This window comes from Ips typographus, linkage group LG2 (genome assembly GCF_016097725.1).
Source record: "Ips typographus isolate SLU linkage group LG2, UJ_Ityp_2.0, whole genome shotgun sequence".
Lineage (NCBI taxonomy): Eukaryota > Metazoa > Arthropoda > Insecta > Coleoptera > Curculionidae > Ips > Ips typographus.
In genome coordinates, this window is record NC_138423.1 from 16,217,565 (window position 1) to 16,236,019 (window position 18,455).

The 18,455-nt window shown below is 32.7% G+C and overlaps 3 protein-coding genes across 4 annotated transcripts in view; 2 read left to right on the plus strand and 1 right to left on the minus strand.

The window, feature by feature from the left end:
- Positions 1 to 824: 824 nt before the first annotated feature.
- Positions 825 to 5,671, minus strand: LOC145725217 (uncharacterized). The gene is made up of 12 exons (XM_081973865.1): positions 5,511 to 5,671; positions 3,870 to 4,110; positions 3,249 to 3,475; positions 2,979 to 3,138; positions 2,522 to 2,629; positions 2,264 to 2,462; positions 2,079 to 2,202; positions 1,907 to 2,017; positions 1,667 to 1,848; positions 1,438 to 1,606; positions 1,167 to 1,211; positions 825 to 1,108 (listed from the first exon to the last, which is right to left on the minus strand). Exons 1-12 carry the CDS (start codon positions 5,523 to 5,525, stop codon positions 914 to 916), a joined length of 1,776 nt encoding a protein of 591 aa, XP_081829991.1. The 5' UTR covers positions 5,526 to 5,671; the 3' UTR covers positions 825 to 913.
- A 150-nt stretch (positions 5,672 to 5,821) lies between these two features.
- na (sodium leak channel non-selective protein na) overlaps positions 5,822 to 18,455 on the plus strand; it is a 40,785-nt gene continuing 28,151 nt past the window's right edge. The window contains exons 1-2 of one of the 2 annotated variants that reach the window (XM_081973862.1): positions 5,822 to 6,782; positions 7,665 to 10,820. The gene's annotated coding sequence lies outside the window, so the exon portion shown is untranslated. The remainder of the gene's footprint in view (positions 6,783 to 7,664; positions 10,821 to 18,455) is intronic. The other variant, XM_081973863.1, reaches the window with a different exon arrangement.
- LOC145724630 (uncharacterized) lies at positions 6,228 to 18,212 on the plus strand. The gene is made up of 10 exons (XM_081972985.1): positions 6,228 to 6,302; positions 13,751 to 13,951; positions 14,038 to 14,247; positions 14,304 to 14,418; positions 14,476 to 14,609; positions 14,985 to 15,164; positions 15,423 to 15,691; positions 17,262 to 17,467; positions 17,527 to 17,784; positions 17,868 to 18,212. Exons 1-10 carry the CDS (start codon positions 6,228 to 6,230, stop codon positions 18,185 to 18,187), a joined length of 1,968 nt encoding a protein of 655 aa, XP_081829111.1. The 3' UTR covers positions 18,188 to 18,212.

Sequence of the window (18,455 nt, forward strand, 5' to 3'; positions counted from 1 at the left end):
CTGAGAAGAGTATTTAGTTGCTCGAACTTTGATCTTGATCTGGGTTGAGATTTTTGAAGTGCTATGTGTGGTCGGTACTTCGGTCGGAAGGTTGGACCCTTAAAGTCAACAACATTAACAAATTGGAAGCATTCGAGATGTGGCTATACCAAAGAATGCTCAAGATACCGTGGACTGCAAGAATGACAACCGTAGAAGTACTAGTTTACCATAAAAAAGAGAAATAAGACTGCACACCTGGGGCACGTCATGAGGAACGAAAAGTATGGGTATTTACAGTTGTTGATCGAGGGTAAGATAGAAGGCCGTAGAGGAATGGGAAGGAAGAAATTGTCATGGTTGCCGAAGATAATACAGTGGACAGGAGTGAATGACATACAGACCCTAATTCATACCGCAAGGGATAGAGAGGAGATGGAAAATGTGAGCGCAAACATACATTAGTTGATAGCACCCGAAGAAAAAGAAAAACCATTAAAAATAGAGAACTGCCAGAACTTTAAAAGTCAATTATTTTTTTGAGTCAATGTTTTAAGTTCGTCTCTTAATCATTGGAAAATATCAATTCTTATTAACTATTATTAACTTTAAACTGATGTTTTAAAATAAATATTTGATGTGGTCTGAGATACGGCAACGATCTTTAACAACCTGAATGACCAACCAATGAAATTCCTAATAATTAACAATCAAAGCCGATATCAGTCGATTGTCTCTTAACTTTGGTAGGCAAAGTCTATCTCTCTCTAATTCGCTATCTCTTGTTGTTAAATAGCTATTCTTTGATATGACTTTATACCCATACCCCGTAAATAAGTAAAAAGTTCTTTCCCAGCTCATCACTTATAATACATTTAACATTAAAAACACTATATACATATATACATAAAATATATACAAATCACTTTCTATTTTATAAAGAGAAGTAAGATAGCAGTTGCGTTAGGGTCTTCTTATCCAGAAGGCACAAATCGCAATCAAACGAATCTTCAGTAAACTCGTATGTGCCGGTTTCTGAAATCAGTTCCACCACTTTCCGTATAATAAAAGGGTCATCCATCTCCATTATCTGTGTTTGTAAGTTCCGGAGCCTACTCATGAATTCAGCCTAAAACAAAAAAACAATCAGTTAGATTAGAAAACTTAAACGCAAAAATTTAACTTACATCGCCTTCAAACGGAATTGATTTTAATGGCCCTTCAACGTCACTCTAATGAAAAGAAAAATAAATAAGTAAATCTAGGAATAGAGTAGAGCATTTATTTTTATTAGACTCATACACAACATTGTTTTATTAGACTCTGTACTTTTACCAGAAAACCCAACTCGAAGAAAATGGTACCAACTAATAAAACTTTGTTTGCAATTTGTCTGGTTAATAGTTAATTAAAATTTTTGGAATTTTTCAAAACAAAAAACTGGTATGCTTAACTTACCGGTGGTGAAACTGATGGTTCTGAAATAGAACTGGATTCCCGACTACTAACTTTCGACGCATTTGACGAGTTATCTTCAAACAGATGATCAGATTCAAGGTTTGGTAAAACGGGACTCGCTGATGGTTCGCTTTTAGGACTGCTACCAAATAAAATTTCCATTTTATCTCTGCAAAAAAATCACACAAATTAGTTAGAAAGGAATAATTTCCGGAGAAAATTATTATACCGTAGAGAAGAACTCGCTGAAGTGTTTTTCTCTTTTCTCTGCCGCTTCTTCTCTTTCCTATCTTTCTTGTTATGCTTATGTTTTGGCTTCTCTTCGCTTTTCACTTTTTCATTTTCTTTTGACTCGGTTTCTTCAGGTTTCTCACTATCTTGGTTTTCTTTAACCTTTTCTTTCCTTTCAATCTAAAAAACATTGTTTACATGTTATGTTATGACCCTAAAGTATTAAAAATTCAGTTACCTTCTGAGGTTGAGTGGTGGACAATGGACTAGAGTTTCTGTTTTGATCCAAAAGCTCTTTTAGATCTCGCCCTTCCTTTTTGTCTTCATCTCTATGTTTGTTATCTTTTTCCTTAAAAACATAATTATGTTAATGTAAAAGTTCTCATGGACAACAAACAAATAGTACTTACTTTCTGCATTTTAAACTTTTTCTCCTTATTTCCTTCTCTTGAATCGTTCTCTTTGTCCTTGCCAACATCTTTATCCTTAACATTCCTTTCTACAGCTGACGGACTTCTGGGCCGTTTATGAGACCTTAAAAAATAATCAGACTAAATAACAATATGATTCTTAAAAATAAATGGTTTTACCATACCTTTTGGAAGCAGGACTTTGAATTTTTTGAAGGGAACTCTTATCCTTTTCTTTTTCCATCTCTTTAACGTCTTTTTTACGGTTCTCTTTCTTCTCCTTCTTGTCTTTCTTATTATCTCCTGATTTTCCCTCACTACTTGAACCATCAGTGCGTTTTTCACGATCGTTGTCAGAACTGTTAGTTTTGTTCTTGTCCTTATCTAATAAATAATATGCACCTTATAATATCTTATTAAGTAATCTAATTATGAAATATTACCTGAAGATTTATCTTTGTCTTTGTCATTAGGTTTAATGACAGATTTAGATGCTTCTTCATTTTTTGGAACCTCCTGAACTCCCTTTGTCTTGGTGATTATTGGTGTACCTGACATTTAAATATATGTTTTAGAATTTTTCAATAAAAATAACCCTACACATAATAAAAAAAAAACATCCAATATTGCACAAACAAAATACATAACTTTTAGAACATAGTGATTGTTTTTTTCCAATAAATGATAAGATTGTTCTAGTATAAAACAATGGTTAAACACTAGCAAATATAAAATAGTATTTTATGTGCAATTTAAGAAAGAATAGTTAATAAGTCACAGTTGATATTAAGTACTTATAGAAAAAAAATTTAATTTAATAGTAGTAGGGTCATATACACATATTTTATTTGCAGACTGTTTGTGATTTAAAATCAATATTTTAAAAAAATGTGTACTTACCAAATAGATCTATGAACTGATCAATTTTAGGTTCCTCAGCTTTCAATTTGAACTTTTTACCTTGGTCAGAATCATCTGGTTTTGGTTTGCTGGTCTTTTGAGATTGATCTTCTTTTTTACTAGTAGATTTAGAAACATTTTCTTGTGGACTTGATGGGACCTACAAGTAAGAAATAAAGTGCTATTAATATTACATAGAAGAGAAAAAGTGTAAGAATTGCAGAATAACATAAAAATATACAAACATTAGAATGAATAATGAAAACTTACCACAGCTCCTCCTTTCAATAACTTATTTTGAAATTCCTTATTAACTGAATAAAATGTGTATTTTTCCTTCCGTAAATCATGTATTGGAGGACCATTGGATTGCAACCTAAGGTCATAGGTAAAACTGATCTTTCTGGGCTCTTGACTGTGTTTTAGATATATCTCAATAGGCAAGTCAAAACCAGCATACCCCGAGGTTTTAACTGAGTAAGGAGGCTCCTTTACCACTAGAAATTAAATGCAAAAAATGAAATACAAATTCTTCTATGTCTCATTCACTTGTTCAGTAATTTTACCAAAGAGCTGTGAAACAGTAGGTAAATAATTAAATAATAAAAATTGCACAGATAAGTAAACCAGAATTGTGCTTATATCATAAAAAAACAGTTTTTTGTACAAGTATGTACTTAGTAATCCAAAAAATGTACCAAACCAAATTTCAAATAAAAGAAATGGTCTGGTAGTATTTGAAACTGTTAATAGTTATTTAAGCTTTACTGTTTTCTTATTTAGAACAGTGTTTTCAAAAATCCAGGACATTTAATAACATAGTGGAGCTCCCCAGTAAAACTAGCGTAACAACTGAGATACTACTAAACAAACTTGCACAGTGTTACTTACCCCTTTTTGGGTTTTCAAAAGTTTCATGCAAATGAAAAACAACTTTTTCTACGTAGTGCTTAATGTCTGCTCCATTGCAGCCTCGAACAAACACCTCCCAATCATGAGTGTAGCCTTCGGGGGTGAGTTTTTTTCTCAGATAAGCATCATGTCCAATTTCCAAGTTTATAGTGAGTGACGAAATGGTTCGCCGAGGCAATTCCCCGTTTATTCCCCATGAACGTGATGATGCCTTTTCTTCCTGTTAATTTAAGTTTTGAATTTAGGAAACTTGTAAACTAAATATATAATTTCTATAATATCTAAGTTTTGTATGAATACGATCTCAATTCTCAATTTAACATTCATGTTTAAAAACCTCTTTTATAAGGTAATTAATTAAAATCTTAATAAAATAATATTGACAAAACCTAATATTTTTATGGCTTGCTTTTGGTTATGTTTATGGTAAATTGTTTGATAGATAAGTAAGTTACTGTCAAATGTCGAATATTGCTATCAGTTTTTAAATTCTGTCATTTGTATAACAACATATCACCGATGACCGATGACATTAAAATACTAGAAGTTAACATGTCGTGTGAACAAGTCTGCTGTCATGCGCCCGACAGCCATTTTGAATTTTTCCCTTACTAAAAACTAACGGGTTATTTAAGTTGAAATATTTTGATAACGATTGAAGAATGTATAATTATTTTAGATATTACATAATTTTGAAAAATATAAATAAACGGCGAATCTAGACACGCAAAAACGCAGGCTGGTTTAATTATTACTTTTCTGACAAAGATTAACCAGATAATATAAGCCTTAATTTTCAAACTGGTTGGTTAAGCAATCACATATGCCAAAAACATTCTCTTTAAAACAACGTTGCAAAGTGTAACCCGCCATAAAACAAAACTAAAATAGCCCTTATTTGTAACCCCATCTCCAGGCATTTGGGGCCAATGTGTAAACGCAATAAAAAAAAACACCGCAAACACAAGCCAATGTTGGCCCCAATGTGTGGAGCCCCGTATTACAGTGTACGGCTAATATGTGTACGGAAAAAGTCTCTTTTTAGAGCCAATATAGGCGCCATATTGTTTTTGTTAAGACGGCTCCACACATTGGAGTCAAAGTTTAGCGGGGTATTTTTTTGTATAGAGTTCACACAACGAATAAAGGGGAGTTTACACATGCAAGAATAGTGACGCTAGCCACGTGAGGAAACGTGCGCTTAATGCTCTAATTATTGTATTTGCACGTGCTGCCCACCAGTTTTTATTGGGGCAAGTAAATCGCGTAAGCATGTGTAAACCCTCCATACTTAACAAGTCTTCTTTAATGCAACAAAAAGATAGAGTTTTTCCACTTTTCAAATCAAAAACGTTGAAAAAAAAGACAAAGGGTAGTTTACACATGCATGGATTTAGTGGCGTCACTTATATTTTCACTTGCGCTTATAGCTGTAATTGTATTTGGACGTGCGTAAGTAAATCGCGCAAGCATGTGTATACTCTCCTTAATTTAAGATGTCTTTTTTAATGCAACAAAAAACTATATGAAAGTCTTTCAAGACAAATATGGACAAAGACTTTAAAGTCTTTGTCTATATTTTTCTTATGTAAAAATTATTATTATAAAAAAATAACTTACCAAAACAACACCCATAATTCAAGCTTCAATCGTGTATAATAAAGTAAATATAGCACAAAAATTATTACACAACAATTAATAGTATTTCACTGTAAATGTGTAATAGTCTGTCTTCTAAGGTAACAAATGACCAAATGGCTTGGTTCTAAAAAATGGTTAGTAATGGCATTTCCAAATGTCAAAATTTGTCACGTGGTGTGTGAAGTATCAGAAGACTACCTAAAATTGCCCAACTTGACAACAGTGGTTGACACTAATGACAGAATTGACAGACGATTGACTTGGACAGATGACAGCAGCGACCACGCGATTTTGTTTACAAAGAACAAAGATATTTGGGGTTTTTTATCGAATTTTCACTATTTTTGTTGCTAATAAAGTTTGTTATTCGAAATTACAATGTGGCCCATTATTTGCTACCCAGCAACGGCCACATTGGTGGTGTTCTAGCCCCCGTTCTCGTTGATTGGTCATAGCCAAGGACCTTGTGTTGTGTGAGAGACCTGGTGAAACATTTAGTGAGTTTAGTGTTTTGAAAGTGTTCTGTGACCCAAAGACTGTGTTAAATAGATGATAAATCACGGGTATCTAGAATACTGTACTGACAACCAGGTCTCCAATTAATATAATATTTAATTTATTAAATATTTTATCTCTGGTTGTGGATAATTAGCATGATGTATAACTATTGACAATGACGTGTGGACCGGGTTCAAAATGTCGTCACCGCAGTGCGAGAAAGACGAATATAGAAGGATGGAGCTAGTACAGGCAAAACGCGAAATATGTCAGGTATGCTGTGATTTGATTGACTATGATTCCCACAGATGCTCAGCTGATTGAGACCTGTCATCAGCTACAGAGACATCGTGTCACAGGCTCAGTTCTTATGCGATTCGAGTACTTGACTCAGTTGTTACGCCATCTGTGATGTACTTTGACAGTTTACCTGATAATGGCAGTACAGCAATGACACACCTATTATCAGGTACCTAACTGTCAAAACTTAAAAAAACAAGCTTAATTGAACAAGTTAGAAAACAAGATAGTCTTGTTTTGTCTGTTCTAGCTTCTTCTGTTTTTGGTTAGCTGCAAAGGTTTTCTGTAAAGGTCGAGGAGTAAAAATACACGTTTGGAAGAATAAAATAAGGCCAAAGCAATTGAAATATTTAAATGAGAAATTGAAACCAGAAATCTATGACAGTATTGACAATACAGGCAAAAATAAGAAGCAACCGGAATAAGTAGATTAGCAGTTAATTTTTGTAACAAGTAGGTATACATACAAGTATAATGTAAGTCAGGCTAATAAGATATACAGTGCGTTTTTTTTAACGCGCAACATAGGATTTCACGTGTTAAATTTTTAAGCCCATGTTAGACCATGTTATTTTGGAACTACAAGTATAAAACTTGACGGGTGGCTATTTCGTACCCTGAAGCTTAAGTAAATTTACCAATTCGGCCTAAAAAGTGTTAAAAAACTTGCAAAAAATCATCTTTTTTCGAAAAGGTTTTATCGTTTCATACTCCCTGTATGCATTGTTGTTCTTTGTTGTTTTTGATACTGACACGGCAGGTAGCAGGTAAAATTTGGCGTAGAAAGTAAAACAGGGTGATCATTAACTTTATATCAAGAAAGTTAAGAACAAAAGAAGTATTTTTATAAGTGAATTGTTCAAATTGACCTCCGTTTAAAGCCAAACAGTATATTCCAAACAATCATAAAATGTTTTGACGTTCAAAAGATGTCGGGTCGTGATGCAGTCAAAATAAGTCACTTTACCTGCTACCTGCCCTGCCAGTATCAAAAACAACAAGGAACAACAATGCATACAGGGAGTATGAAAGGATAAAATCTTTTCGAAAATAAATGATTTTTTTCCAGTTTTAAATTACTTTTTAGACCAAATTGGTAGACTTGCTTAAGCTTCAGGGTACTAAAGACACACCCGTCAAGTTTTATATTTGTAGTTCCAAAATAACATGGTCTAACATGGGCTTAAAAATTTAACACGTAAAATCCTATGTTGCGCGTTAAAAAAAACGCACTGTATAGTTCCAAAACACTGACTAACAAATTAACACTAACAGGTTAATTTGTTTACTTAGTGTCACTTTTAGTACATATCGATTAAAAATGTCCAATTTCAGCTTTGGACTCTTTGGAGAGTGTTTTCATGAACTTTGCTGAAAGATTTTGAATGGAAAACACTGCAGTGAATATTTCTTGATATCACATACAGAGAATAATATCTTAAGATGAAGATAGTTGCACCAACTTTTCACTGAACTCTACAGTACGACTTTATTTCTCAATGGATGAAACATACAATGCTAGCTCAGTTTTACAAAATGACACAATTGATTGAGTAAAAAGATTTGAAACATGTCTTTCTACATACTTATCAGTTTTTACATACTGATTAAATATCAAGTTAAATATTAAATTGTTTTGCTGACTATACCGATCTCAACATAAATCTGATATTGAGGAATGTTTTCAAAGGTTTTAGTTTCATTGCACTCTGATAATCTCAAAATTTACAGAATAAACCATAAAAGTTACTATTGCTGCTGCAAGATGGATTTGTGGCTTCGGAACCAGGTAAGTACCTATGTACGAGTATACTAGGATGTGACTACACCATTTCTAAATGTGGTTCAGAAAAGGTCAAGCGTAATACAGAATAAGGAACTGCAATTCAGAAACCATTAAGTGTAATTCAGAATAGGCAACTGTAATTCAGAACCCATCAAATGAAATTCAGAACATTCAAAGGCAATTCCATAAAATACATTATCTGTGGATAAAATTACCAAACCCAAAACTCCAAGCCACTTTAATAAATTAAAATACTTTAATAAAATGATTGTTATTAAAAAATAACACAATTGTTAAAAATTAAACTGAGTTACACTTGATATACTTTCTAAATTGCAATTAACAATTTCTGAAATACAGTTGCCTATTCTGAATTACTCTTGGCATTTTCTGAATTACAATTAACTATTCTAAATTACCCTTGACTCTTTCTGAATTTCAAATGACTATTCTGAATTAAACTTGACCCTTTTCTAAATTACAGGTAGAAATGGTGTTGTTACTAGCCGAATATGATTTTTTTTAATGTCAATGCCAAAAACCTGTAAAACCGAGATAATGAGGGCTCTGAGTTAAAGTTGACCAAGTCCAATTTTTGCCCATTTGGTTCTAGCAGTGTTAATAGAGGGCTAAAACATTCATTATTTTCCCACCAGGAGCAGTAGTTTACATGTGCACCGAAAACATATGTATACAACTATTTAACTTTAGACAAGTTTCTCTCAAAACTAGTTTCAGTGGACTTGGTTCACTTTAACACTGAACCTTTCATATCATTCCCTGGCTTTATGTTTTCTTAAAGCAGATGGAAAAACCCAAACCATTAGAAGTTTGAGTTACCAAATGGTGTATAAAATAAAAATCCACTGCATTTTGCAAAATTAACATGGAAACTGATTAAGTAAAATTCTTTTCTTAAAATTTATCAAATCGTTCTCCAAATTTTTCTGAAACAGAGCTAGTTTTGTTGATAGCATAACACAACTTCCAAAAAAGTTAAAAAAAAATCGAATGGAATGATCTGACTTTTTCTTTATGAAAAAGTAGCCAAATAACATTCAAATAGGCCAGTGAAAACCGTTTTTCAAAATCTCATTCCTAATCTAATCTCAAATATTGTGAAAATGAGATTAAAAAATCTCTGAAGGCCAATAATGGTGCAGTAAATTTCCTAAAACTATTTGAAATTAGCTAGAAAACGAATAAGACGTTAAAGAGGCAATTGTAAGTCTAAATAGAATTGATTAGGGCATTGTTTTAAAAAAATATATCTTCAGGTCTTTGTTCTCCAAAGGGACTAAACGCATCCTGAACGTATTTAGGGACGGTTCTACAAGTATCAATTTAACCGTGGAATAGTTATCGGGTGAATAAATAACTTCTGGTTAAAGCAAAAACGTTTTACAATAGTCTAAAGTTGATCGGTTAGTAATCCTCCGGAATAAAGTGCAACGTTCTGGTTTTCTTTTGCCATTCTCTTGGTAAGGGAATTAAAAAGTAATTGCTATTGGCATATCCACTGTCACCCAGTAAAACAGCATTTTCCGGATTGCTAACTTCTATTCGTGCTTTAATAGCACTGCTACAAAAAATATGAGAATCATTGCAAAATCTTAGGCATCTAACTACGATATTTCGAATCTTTGACTCTGAATCACAGACTACTTGCACATTCATGAAAAATAGCCTTTCCTATTCTTAAATTTTTTGGCGCCTTTTCCTCCAGAACACTGCAGTCTTATGTGTGTACAATCTATATTTTTACGCATGAAAATCTTGATATACTATAGAAGTTCGTCATTACTTGTTACCTTTCTTCTAGGGTTGGTGGCATATCAATCTATATAGGTCTTAATGTGACAATGGCTTCAGTTACCTCTTTCACTAGAACGCATGTCGTTGTTTTACTAACTCCAACAAAATCTGCTACTTCATTTAACAAAAATTCAGTTGCATAAAAGCTTAATGTTAATAACAATTTTATTGCAGGAGACACGGCATTGTTTTGATTTGTAAGGGAGGTGATATTATTAATTTGTAATTTCTTACTTGAAGGTTCACTCAGTCGAAATCTTGTATCATCTATTAAATTCTGTATCATCTATTAAATCAAAATAATTTATCCTAAAAAGCAATATTATTGGTATTTGACTTTAGTGGTTCAGTGGTTCAAAAATTTCTTGGTCATCAGACGATTCAAAAATTGGAACATCTGTATATTAGTACAGAATTTATAATAATGGTTATAAACGTCTTTCGCTTACAATTAATATTCAACAAACAGTTTAAACTTCATATAAACAAGTTAAACGATATTCGAACAACGGTCTAACTATTCCATCGCTTTACTCCCTGGTTAAGCTACTTCCGGGTTATAATGCCTTTGGAAATTTAACTTTAGAATAGTGTTTACTCTTGACTATATCTTGTATCTTGTTTCTGCAGAACCGGCCCTAAGTCACTTTAATATTACTCTCGAAATTTTTACCTTTAGTTTAAAAAGTAAGCTCAAAAACCCAAATAGATATACTATATCCAGCAGTTAAGGTTTTGCAAAGTTAACAATATAACTTGTATAACCTCTGTATAATTTTAGATGCCTGTAGGGTTGTTTAGAGTTAAAGGACATTGTTTAGAGTTTATTGTCATGTCTTTCTTTTGTATTGTAATACTATTTTAAGTAGGTAGGTAATAATAGCATTTTAGTGACCTATTTGGTATATCAGATATACCAGATAAGTTTTAAAATAAATGATACCTATATCTATTAATCCTTCCTCCTATTAATCATCATAGTGGATGATGATTGTTGTTTTCTTAAAACATATGCTACCACGTAGAGCGTTCCATCTAATTATTTCTTAGTTCACATGTGCCTTTAAGGTAAACTGATAATTCTGATGATGGTTAAGGTAATTACAGCAAAACATCGTAACATTGTTTCTTTTCAGGGACCAATCACCGAAAACGGTTGTATATCAGGACAAAATTCATGTCGGTCGTTAAAAATGTAATTTGATCAAAATTTGCATTATAGTTTCTACTTTTTCAGACTCAAAAACGGTACTCTAACGTATGGGGCTACCGGTAATGGTTAAATGCAATATGTGCGGTTTTTTGCAATTGTTTCTGAAGCACTCGTTTGCAACGTTTTAACGAAACTGGATAGTTAATAACACAAATGAATGACAGACAATCCGTAAAATTCAAATCAGAGAATATGATGTTTTGAATTACCTATTACGACTCCTTCTATTACTAAATAATAATTGACATAAATAAAAATAAGTTGTAATTATACTATCTCGCCCATTGCTCTTTGATTCAATTAAGAACGATTAGAACCAAGCCCAAAGCTATATAAATACGCTGTAAAAATACTTTCCTACAGAAGTAAATTTGATTTACCGGAATAGCTACCATACCGATTATAATAAAATATAAACATAAACTGATTTTATAGTGTAATCAAAATAATGACACACACAAAAATTACGTTTGTTATGTAAATTATTACTCTTAATTGAATAAAGCAATTAATTTCAATCAGTTCAACTTACAATGCAAGATGAAATTCTTCATGAGATAAAGTAAGTATTTCATATGAGGAAAGTCAAACAAAAATATGATATGATGAGATGAAGATGTTTAATGCTGGGCAAAATAACAACAAAATACTTTGACATATTTATGATACAGCCCGTATAATTTTAGGCTTCTGCTTGAAGAAAGAATTGATCCACAAGATCTTTCATCTGTTAATGTTGCAAAAAGATTTTTCAAAGCTTGTATGAACGAGCAAGCTGTCGAAAAAGCTGGTTTATCCACATTAATAGAACTATTCAATCAAATGGGAGGTTGGCCTATTTTAGTAGGAGAAAACTGGAATACAAAAAATTTTGTCTGGACTAGAACGATCAGAAATTTACGAGCATTTGGAGTAAATTTTGATTTTTTCTTTAACGTTACAGTGGATGTGGATAGGGAGAAACCTGAAAAATATATTTTAGGGGTAAATGTTATAAATTAGGGAAGAATCTAAGTTTTGAAAAATATTTTGTAGGTTTATGACCGACACTTTAGTCCTTCGGAGTTAAGCCAGAACTCAAAGTGATTTTTATCGACTATATGGTTAATGTCGCATCGGAATTTCATGTAAAAGTAATGAATGTTCGAAAAGAACTGAACGAGGTCTTGAATTTTATTTTGGAATTAGGAAAGGTCATACAGCATTTCCGATTTGCAAAACGAGTTTTATTCAATTGATTGGCTAGACTATCTGCAAGGATTATTGCGAATATTTCCCTCATGTGTTAAATGTCCCATATGAGCAGTGCATTTTCACCAGAATGACAGCGAATATTTCCCTCATGTGTTAAATGTCCCATATGAGCAGTGCATTTTCACCAGAATGACAGCGATAATTGCATTCTAAAGTGATAATTGCATTTCGATAATTGCACTGTACGTATCTATAACGACTGCATTGTTGTAGAACCTATTGCTAGTACACTAATTGTTGTCCATGCGCATTTTTTTGACTTTTTATAACCAAAAAATGTCAAACTCGATGTCAACAAAAATTAATAAACGGTTTGGAACTTGTTCATTGAGCTCCATTGAGCAATCTATAGTTGCAGCAAAACCAAAACATTTTCTTTATTCGGGAAATATTCCCCAAAATTACATTCGTGCCTTAAAAATGACCTGATAATTCTGCATTCAAACTTGTTATCTTTGCAAACTGCATTCGGTCATTTTCATATTTTTTTCTAAAAAAGCCTTCCACCTTCGGTGTCGGGCTCTTTCGCCAAAAAAATATGACAATAAACTCATGCAGTTAAGAGATAACAAGTTTTCATGCAAAATTATCGGTAATTCTTATGCACTTGTGCAATTACCCCCGAACATCGCCTTATTTAAGGCTTGATTGACATTGTCAATGTTTCAGAGCCGGTTTACCTAAAAAAATTAGAAGCACTTTTCAGGCGCACCAATAAGAAGTAATAAGTGACATTGTTTTATTTCTAATATAACAATTTTCAATTTGTTAGGGTTATAGCCAATTTCATGGGATGGCATATTGTTCAATCACTTATTAACTTTCTACCTGCAAGAATCTTGGATAAAGCTTACGATTACTTAAGAACTGTAAATGGCCATTTCTATAGAAAACCAAGATGGAGCGTTTGTGTTGAAGCAGCTAGAGAAAGGTAACAATTATGAATAAAGCATCAGTTTAATCAAAATGTATGAACTTTCTTAGTCATGAAGCGAGCGAATACAGTGAAAACTGTTCTCAAATATTTGTATCAATTGAGTCTACAATTTGTATTTCATGTCTACAAAATCTACCTGGGAGACGTTCAAAATAAATCTTTAATAACTGAGTTAATTTGAGGTTTCCACATTGAACCAGTGTACTTCTTACCTCTATCTATCTCCCAGTTCTGTAATAAGGTTGGAAAAAGTCTGTAGAGTTTATAATTAAAACGAAACAATATTAATAAGGATTGACATGCTCTAAGAAATAATTTTACTTTAAGGCTAAGTGCTCCCATAAATATCGTATACATTGGACGATATTTCAACACAGACTTAAGACGAAATTATTGATGAGATTATTGTATTGTAGATTAAAGTTGAAGAAGATAAACTACTCAATGCTGTATTAGATTTAGATCTAATTTTTTGGGATTTGCATTATGGAATGTTAACGCAACCAGTAAATAACGACTGGTTGAAAACGGAAGCTTTCATTAGTGGGCAAAAGGTTATTTACTCACCTAACGACAATGTCCTTAGTACACAAAACTTCTATACAAGCTGGCAAAAGGTGGTTATAATTTAAAATCTTGTAGAATTTCCCCTAGGTCTTTTTCGAGGCATTTACTATAATAAAGATAGGCCAGAATATATTAATTATGGTCTTCTGGGAAGCATCTCAAAGCTCAGCAAATTTCACATATTTTTGTTGACGCTGAAGGAGGTACAGTTGGAGAATCGAAAGCAGCAGAAGAAAGGTTGTTGAACAAGTGGACACCAACAAGCGCAAATAACTATATTGATAAATTGCATTGTCTCTCTAATCATTATGCCACACTTGAGTTAAAGGAAGCTGAAAATTTACGTGTAAGTACCTACATGGTATGGAAGCGAATGTTCTATGACTGGTAATCTGATTGAAGGCTAATCCTGTTATAACCAGAGGGGAAGACTTAGCAGACGTAGCTGGATTCAAAGTAGCTTACGAAGCTTTTAATGAGAAAGAATGGAAAAACGGGAAGGAGCCTCTGCTACCAGGTGAAAGCATTATTGTAATACATTTTGTTATTCAACTCATAATGTTTATTGTTATAGGATTAAAATATAATTCAAGACAGCTGTTTTGGATATCAAGTGCTCTGAAATGTTGTTCCAGTTATCCATTGCCATATCTGAAGAATAAATATTCAGATAGTCGAAACTACATCCATTCACCAAATGAATTTCGGGTAATTTACATGCACAGAGCTAAAGTTCTCTATGTTAGAGAGAAATATTATTATCTTCTGCAGGTGAACGGTCCTCTGCAGAATCTCGTTGAATTTTCTTACGATTTTGGGTGTCCTCTTAAATCATTTAAGAGATGAGAGATTCTGCATTGATGTCGTCTTCTCCTCGACTCTTTCTCCTATTCTGTGAATAAAGAAACAAAAAATTGATCAAAAACATAAATGAACAGTTGAATTGAATGACAAAGTTTTGATAAAATTTTTTCTAATTACTGTAACTAATTGTGTTATAGTCTAAACAGTTTCAATGATAATTTTAAAGGTAACTGTGTTCTTTTTCTTTACTTTATTATCAACTTGTATTATTGTTTCCAGGCTATGCTTATGAATTCGGCATGGTCAGAATGGCGAGAGAGTCATATTGAACTGCAAGAAATGCCAATATGTCAGAATGTGTTTTACACATTTTTAGAGTATTTTTATACAGGAAAGATTGTTATAACTCATACAAATGTTATGCCAATTTTGGCGCTGGCTGACAAATACCTAGTTAAGGTAATTACAGCTTTTATTTCAACTACAAATAATAGATATTATTGAGGGAGGCCAACCAAGAGCTACTTACTTGTTTTAAGTTTTACTTTTACTGCATTTTGTGCTATTTTTTACACATACATTTTATTAGGATGTCTCATTGTTGGCTACTTTTTCTTAATTGTGTATTTTATCCCAGAATTATATTAGTCCTTGATTGAATTGTATTGAGTATTATTAATTATACACTAACTCCTCATAAAAATTGAATTTTTGCAGAGTTTAACCAGGATATGCATAATTTATATGTGTCGTCATGTACCTCATGCAGCTTACCACAATCAGTTGTCCTCTTGGCTGCAGTACAGTAGTATTGGCGGTCACGATAGGATTTTTAACAATTGCAGAAATTACTTCAAATGGAATTTTGAGGCTGTGGCCAACACTTCCGATTACAGCAATGTCGACTGTGATACATTTTCAAAAATTATAAGTTCCAATGATGTCGTCGTGCACAATGAGATGATGTTATTTAATTGCGTAGTAAGGTGAGTGTTATTTGTAACAATGGTTTCCCTACAACATGGGTGGAATGGTTTGATGTTTTCTATAAGTAAGATGCTAGAAAAATGTCTGGTTGTCCCTTTTTGAAATCTGTATTTTTTACATATTTATGTAAAAATAAAACCAAAAAAAGTCTTACTTTATTTACTCTATAAATCAAATAACTGAAGAAGCATTGGGAAATATCAAGATAAATTTGATTTAAAATTTAGTTTGACTCACAAGTTACTTGAAATACAGGGTGATTCACGGTGATGGTATATTAGAAGTATCTAGAGAACAACTCAATATTTTTCACTGAAATTTGTGGTCCAAACTCTCTTTCCAATATATGTTGGACTTAACGGTTTTGCCAGATCAGTCGGAAAGAACACCAACTTTTGATTTTCAAATAAAACCCTGTTTTTAATCTCATTTTTGAATTCCTCGCAAGAAGGCTAGTAATTAATGTTAATACTTCCCGCAAATCTTGCACCGTTTCTTAGATATTTTATAAAAATTGTCAATTTGTCAGCAAAACGGTGGTCTAAACTTTAACTAAATTCTCAAGTCCTAAAAGGTTTGCTGATGTGACCTTTTGTCCTCAGTTAGACGATACTACACAGTTGAGAAGCCATATTACATTGGTGGTTCCATTTAAAAAAAAACGAACTTCTGGCAGTTTTTCTATCTATCCGACTTAAAGGTAAATATTGACCACTTCGTAGGCTTTTTCATTTTCAGCCTTTGAACTTTTCAACCACGTGGTATTGTCTAACTGAGAGCAAAAGGTCACACAAGCAAACCTTTCAAAACTTGGGAATTTAATTAATGTTTAGACTACCGTTTTGCTGACAAATTCACCATTTTTATGAAATATCTAAGAAACGGTGCAAGATAGGTATAGGGAAGTATGAACATTAATTTTTAGCCTTCTTGCAAGGAATTCAAAAATGAGATTAGAAAAAGGGTGTTTCATTTGAAAATTAAAATGTTGGTGTTCTTTCCGACTGATCTGACAACAAAATATTTTAGATAGAGAGTTTGGACCCAATAACCTAGGCTACACTCCAAATTTCAACAAAAATTATTGAGTCGTTCTCTAGATACTTCTAATATACCATCAGCGTGAATCACCCTGTATATGATTTTGTATAGTGGGTAAATTACCGGTAAAATAAATATTTTACTTTACTAGGGCAATTTGACCAGTAAATTACTGGTAAATTAAAAATGCTGTGTTGCTGACATTTCAAATTTTCACACCACTTTTCTCCATTTTGTATTATTTTTTCATGTTATTGGAGATAAAATTTAGTAAGGATTCCAAAAATGTGCTTAAAACAGTCATGTTCTCACTCCAAGGGGGTTTTACAGGTGATTTTGTCTCTGACTGTTCTTTCAAATTGTATTTTTTTTTTATTGTAATTGTACCTACTGACTGCTTACGTAAATAACAGGGTCACGATAAATGTAGATACGCCTAAATCATTAGTTCTATATGATGTAAAACTTTTATTTCTATGAGGTTTGTATGGTTGACGCAAAAACAGTAATGATTACAATTTCTGATAGGTGGATAGAGTTACAAAAGGCGAAGATGGAAAAATCCGAATATACCTCACAAAATTACATCCACTTGATTGAATCTGTGATGATGCAAATAAGATTTCCCATGATGACACCAAGAGATTTAGCTGACCTCTTAATGTCGTCATTAATTAAAGAGCACAAAGAATTCTTTGTTGATAGAATGGCAATAGGTATGAAATACCACTCAGGTATTGCGTTTTTTTCACGATTATTGAACTTGAGTTCAGTAAGGCATTGATTTTTTTAGGATACGATGATCAACTGCAACCTTATTACGATAAGGAACGTCATTTATTTACTCCACGACTTTACACCTCTGATAGTTGTTCTGCTGCCTTAAAAATCGAAAACTTTTGGAGTTTACCTAGTTACCATATCAGCACTTTTGTATTTTCGTCACATCTGTCTGCTGCAGAACACGAATCACATAAAATTAGCGAATGGGTCTTGGATCTATATCCTAAAGGAGTACATTTTAAACGGTGTTATTTGATAGTTTGGCAAGGTGAGGAAGATGTTAACTGCGTTAACAGTTCGAGCACTTACAGTGAAATGCAAATGTTATATTACCAAGAGATTCAATTTTAGGTACACTTGAAGTGCCAGAAGAAATCCTTCGCACAGTTCGCCTTTCATTAACATGCAGAGAATCGCCAGAACCATCCATAAGAGTTAAAGTGTCCATTCTAATTTATGGAGTACAAGGAGGTGTGGAACACGTCATACAAGTTGTGGAAAAAGTTCATCACTTCACGCCTCAAGATAAAATACTAAATATTGATGATCTTATACCATTTCATGAGCTCAATACTCCCGTTACCTTTCAGCCAGTTCACGAGACGCCTTTTCTTGTTGGTCCCAAACGAGATCAACTAAAATTGAACATAGTTATAGCACCTATTAAGTAATACAGATTGGTTTATTTCAGTTAAATGGTTGTATCATTTTATTATCCTATTTACATACCAATTCGACGGAGTAATAAAATTCACTGCCTTGATTGATAAAACAATAAGTTAGTTTCCAATTGTATACGATATAGAAACGATAATTTCATAATCAATTACTTAAAAAAAGTAATTGAATTGCAATTATCAACTACTCTAAAGGATATGTTATAGTCAGCATTTAATTTTATAGCACATTTAATGTACAGCATTTAATCAATTTTTATGT

Coding starts and splice junctions, on each gene's coding strand:
- LOC145724630 (XM_081972985.1), top strand. CDS start 6,228: ATGTCGTCACCGCAGTGCGAGAAAGACGAATATAGAAGGATGGAGCTA. Junction 14,248..14,303: donor AGGAAGCTGAAAATTTACGT/GTAAGTACCTAC, acceptor ATCTGATTGAAG/GCTAATCCTGTTATAACCAG. Junction 15,692..17,261: donor TTATTTAATTGCGTAGTAAG/GTGAGTGTTATT, acceptor AATTTCTGATAG/GTGGATAGAGTTACAAAAGG.
- LOC145725217 (XM_081973865.1), bottom strand. Junction 2,630..2,978: donor TCAGTTCATAGATCTATTTG/GTAAGTACACAT, acceptor TTTAAATGTCAG/GTACACCAATAATCACCAAG. Junction 1,607..1,666: donor TCAGCGAGTTCTTCTCTACG/GTATAATAATTT, acceptor ATTTTTTTGCAG/AGATAAAATGGAAATTTTAT.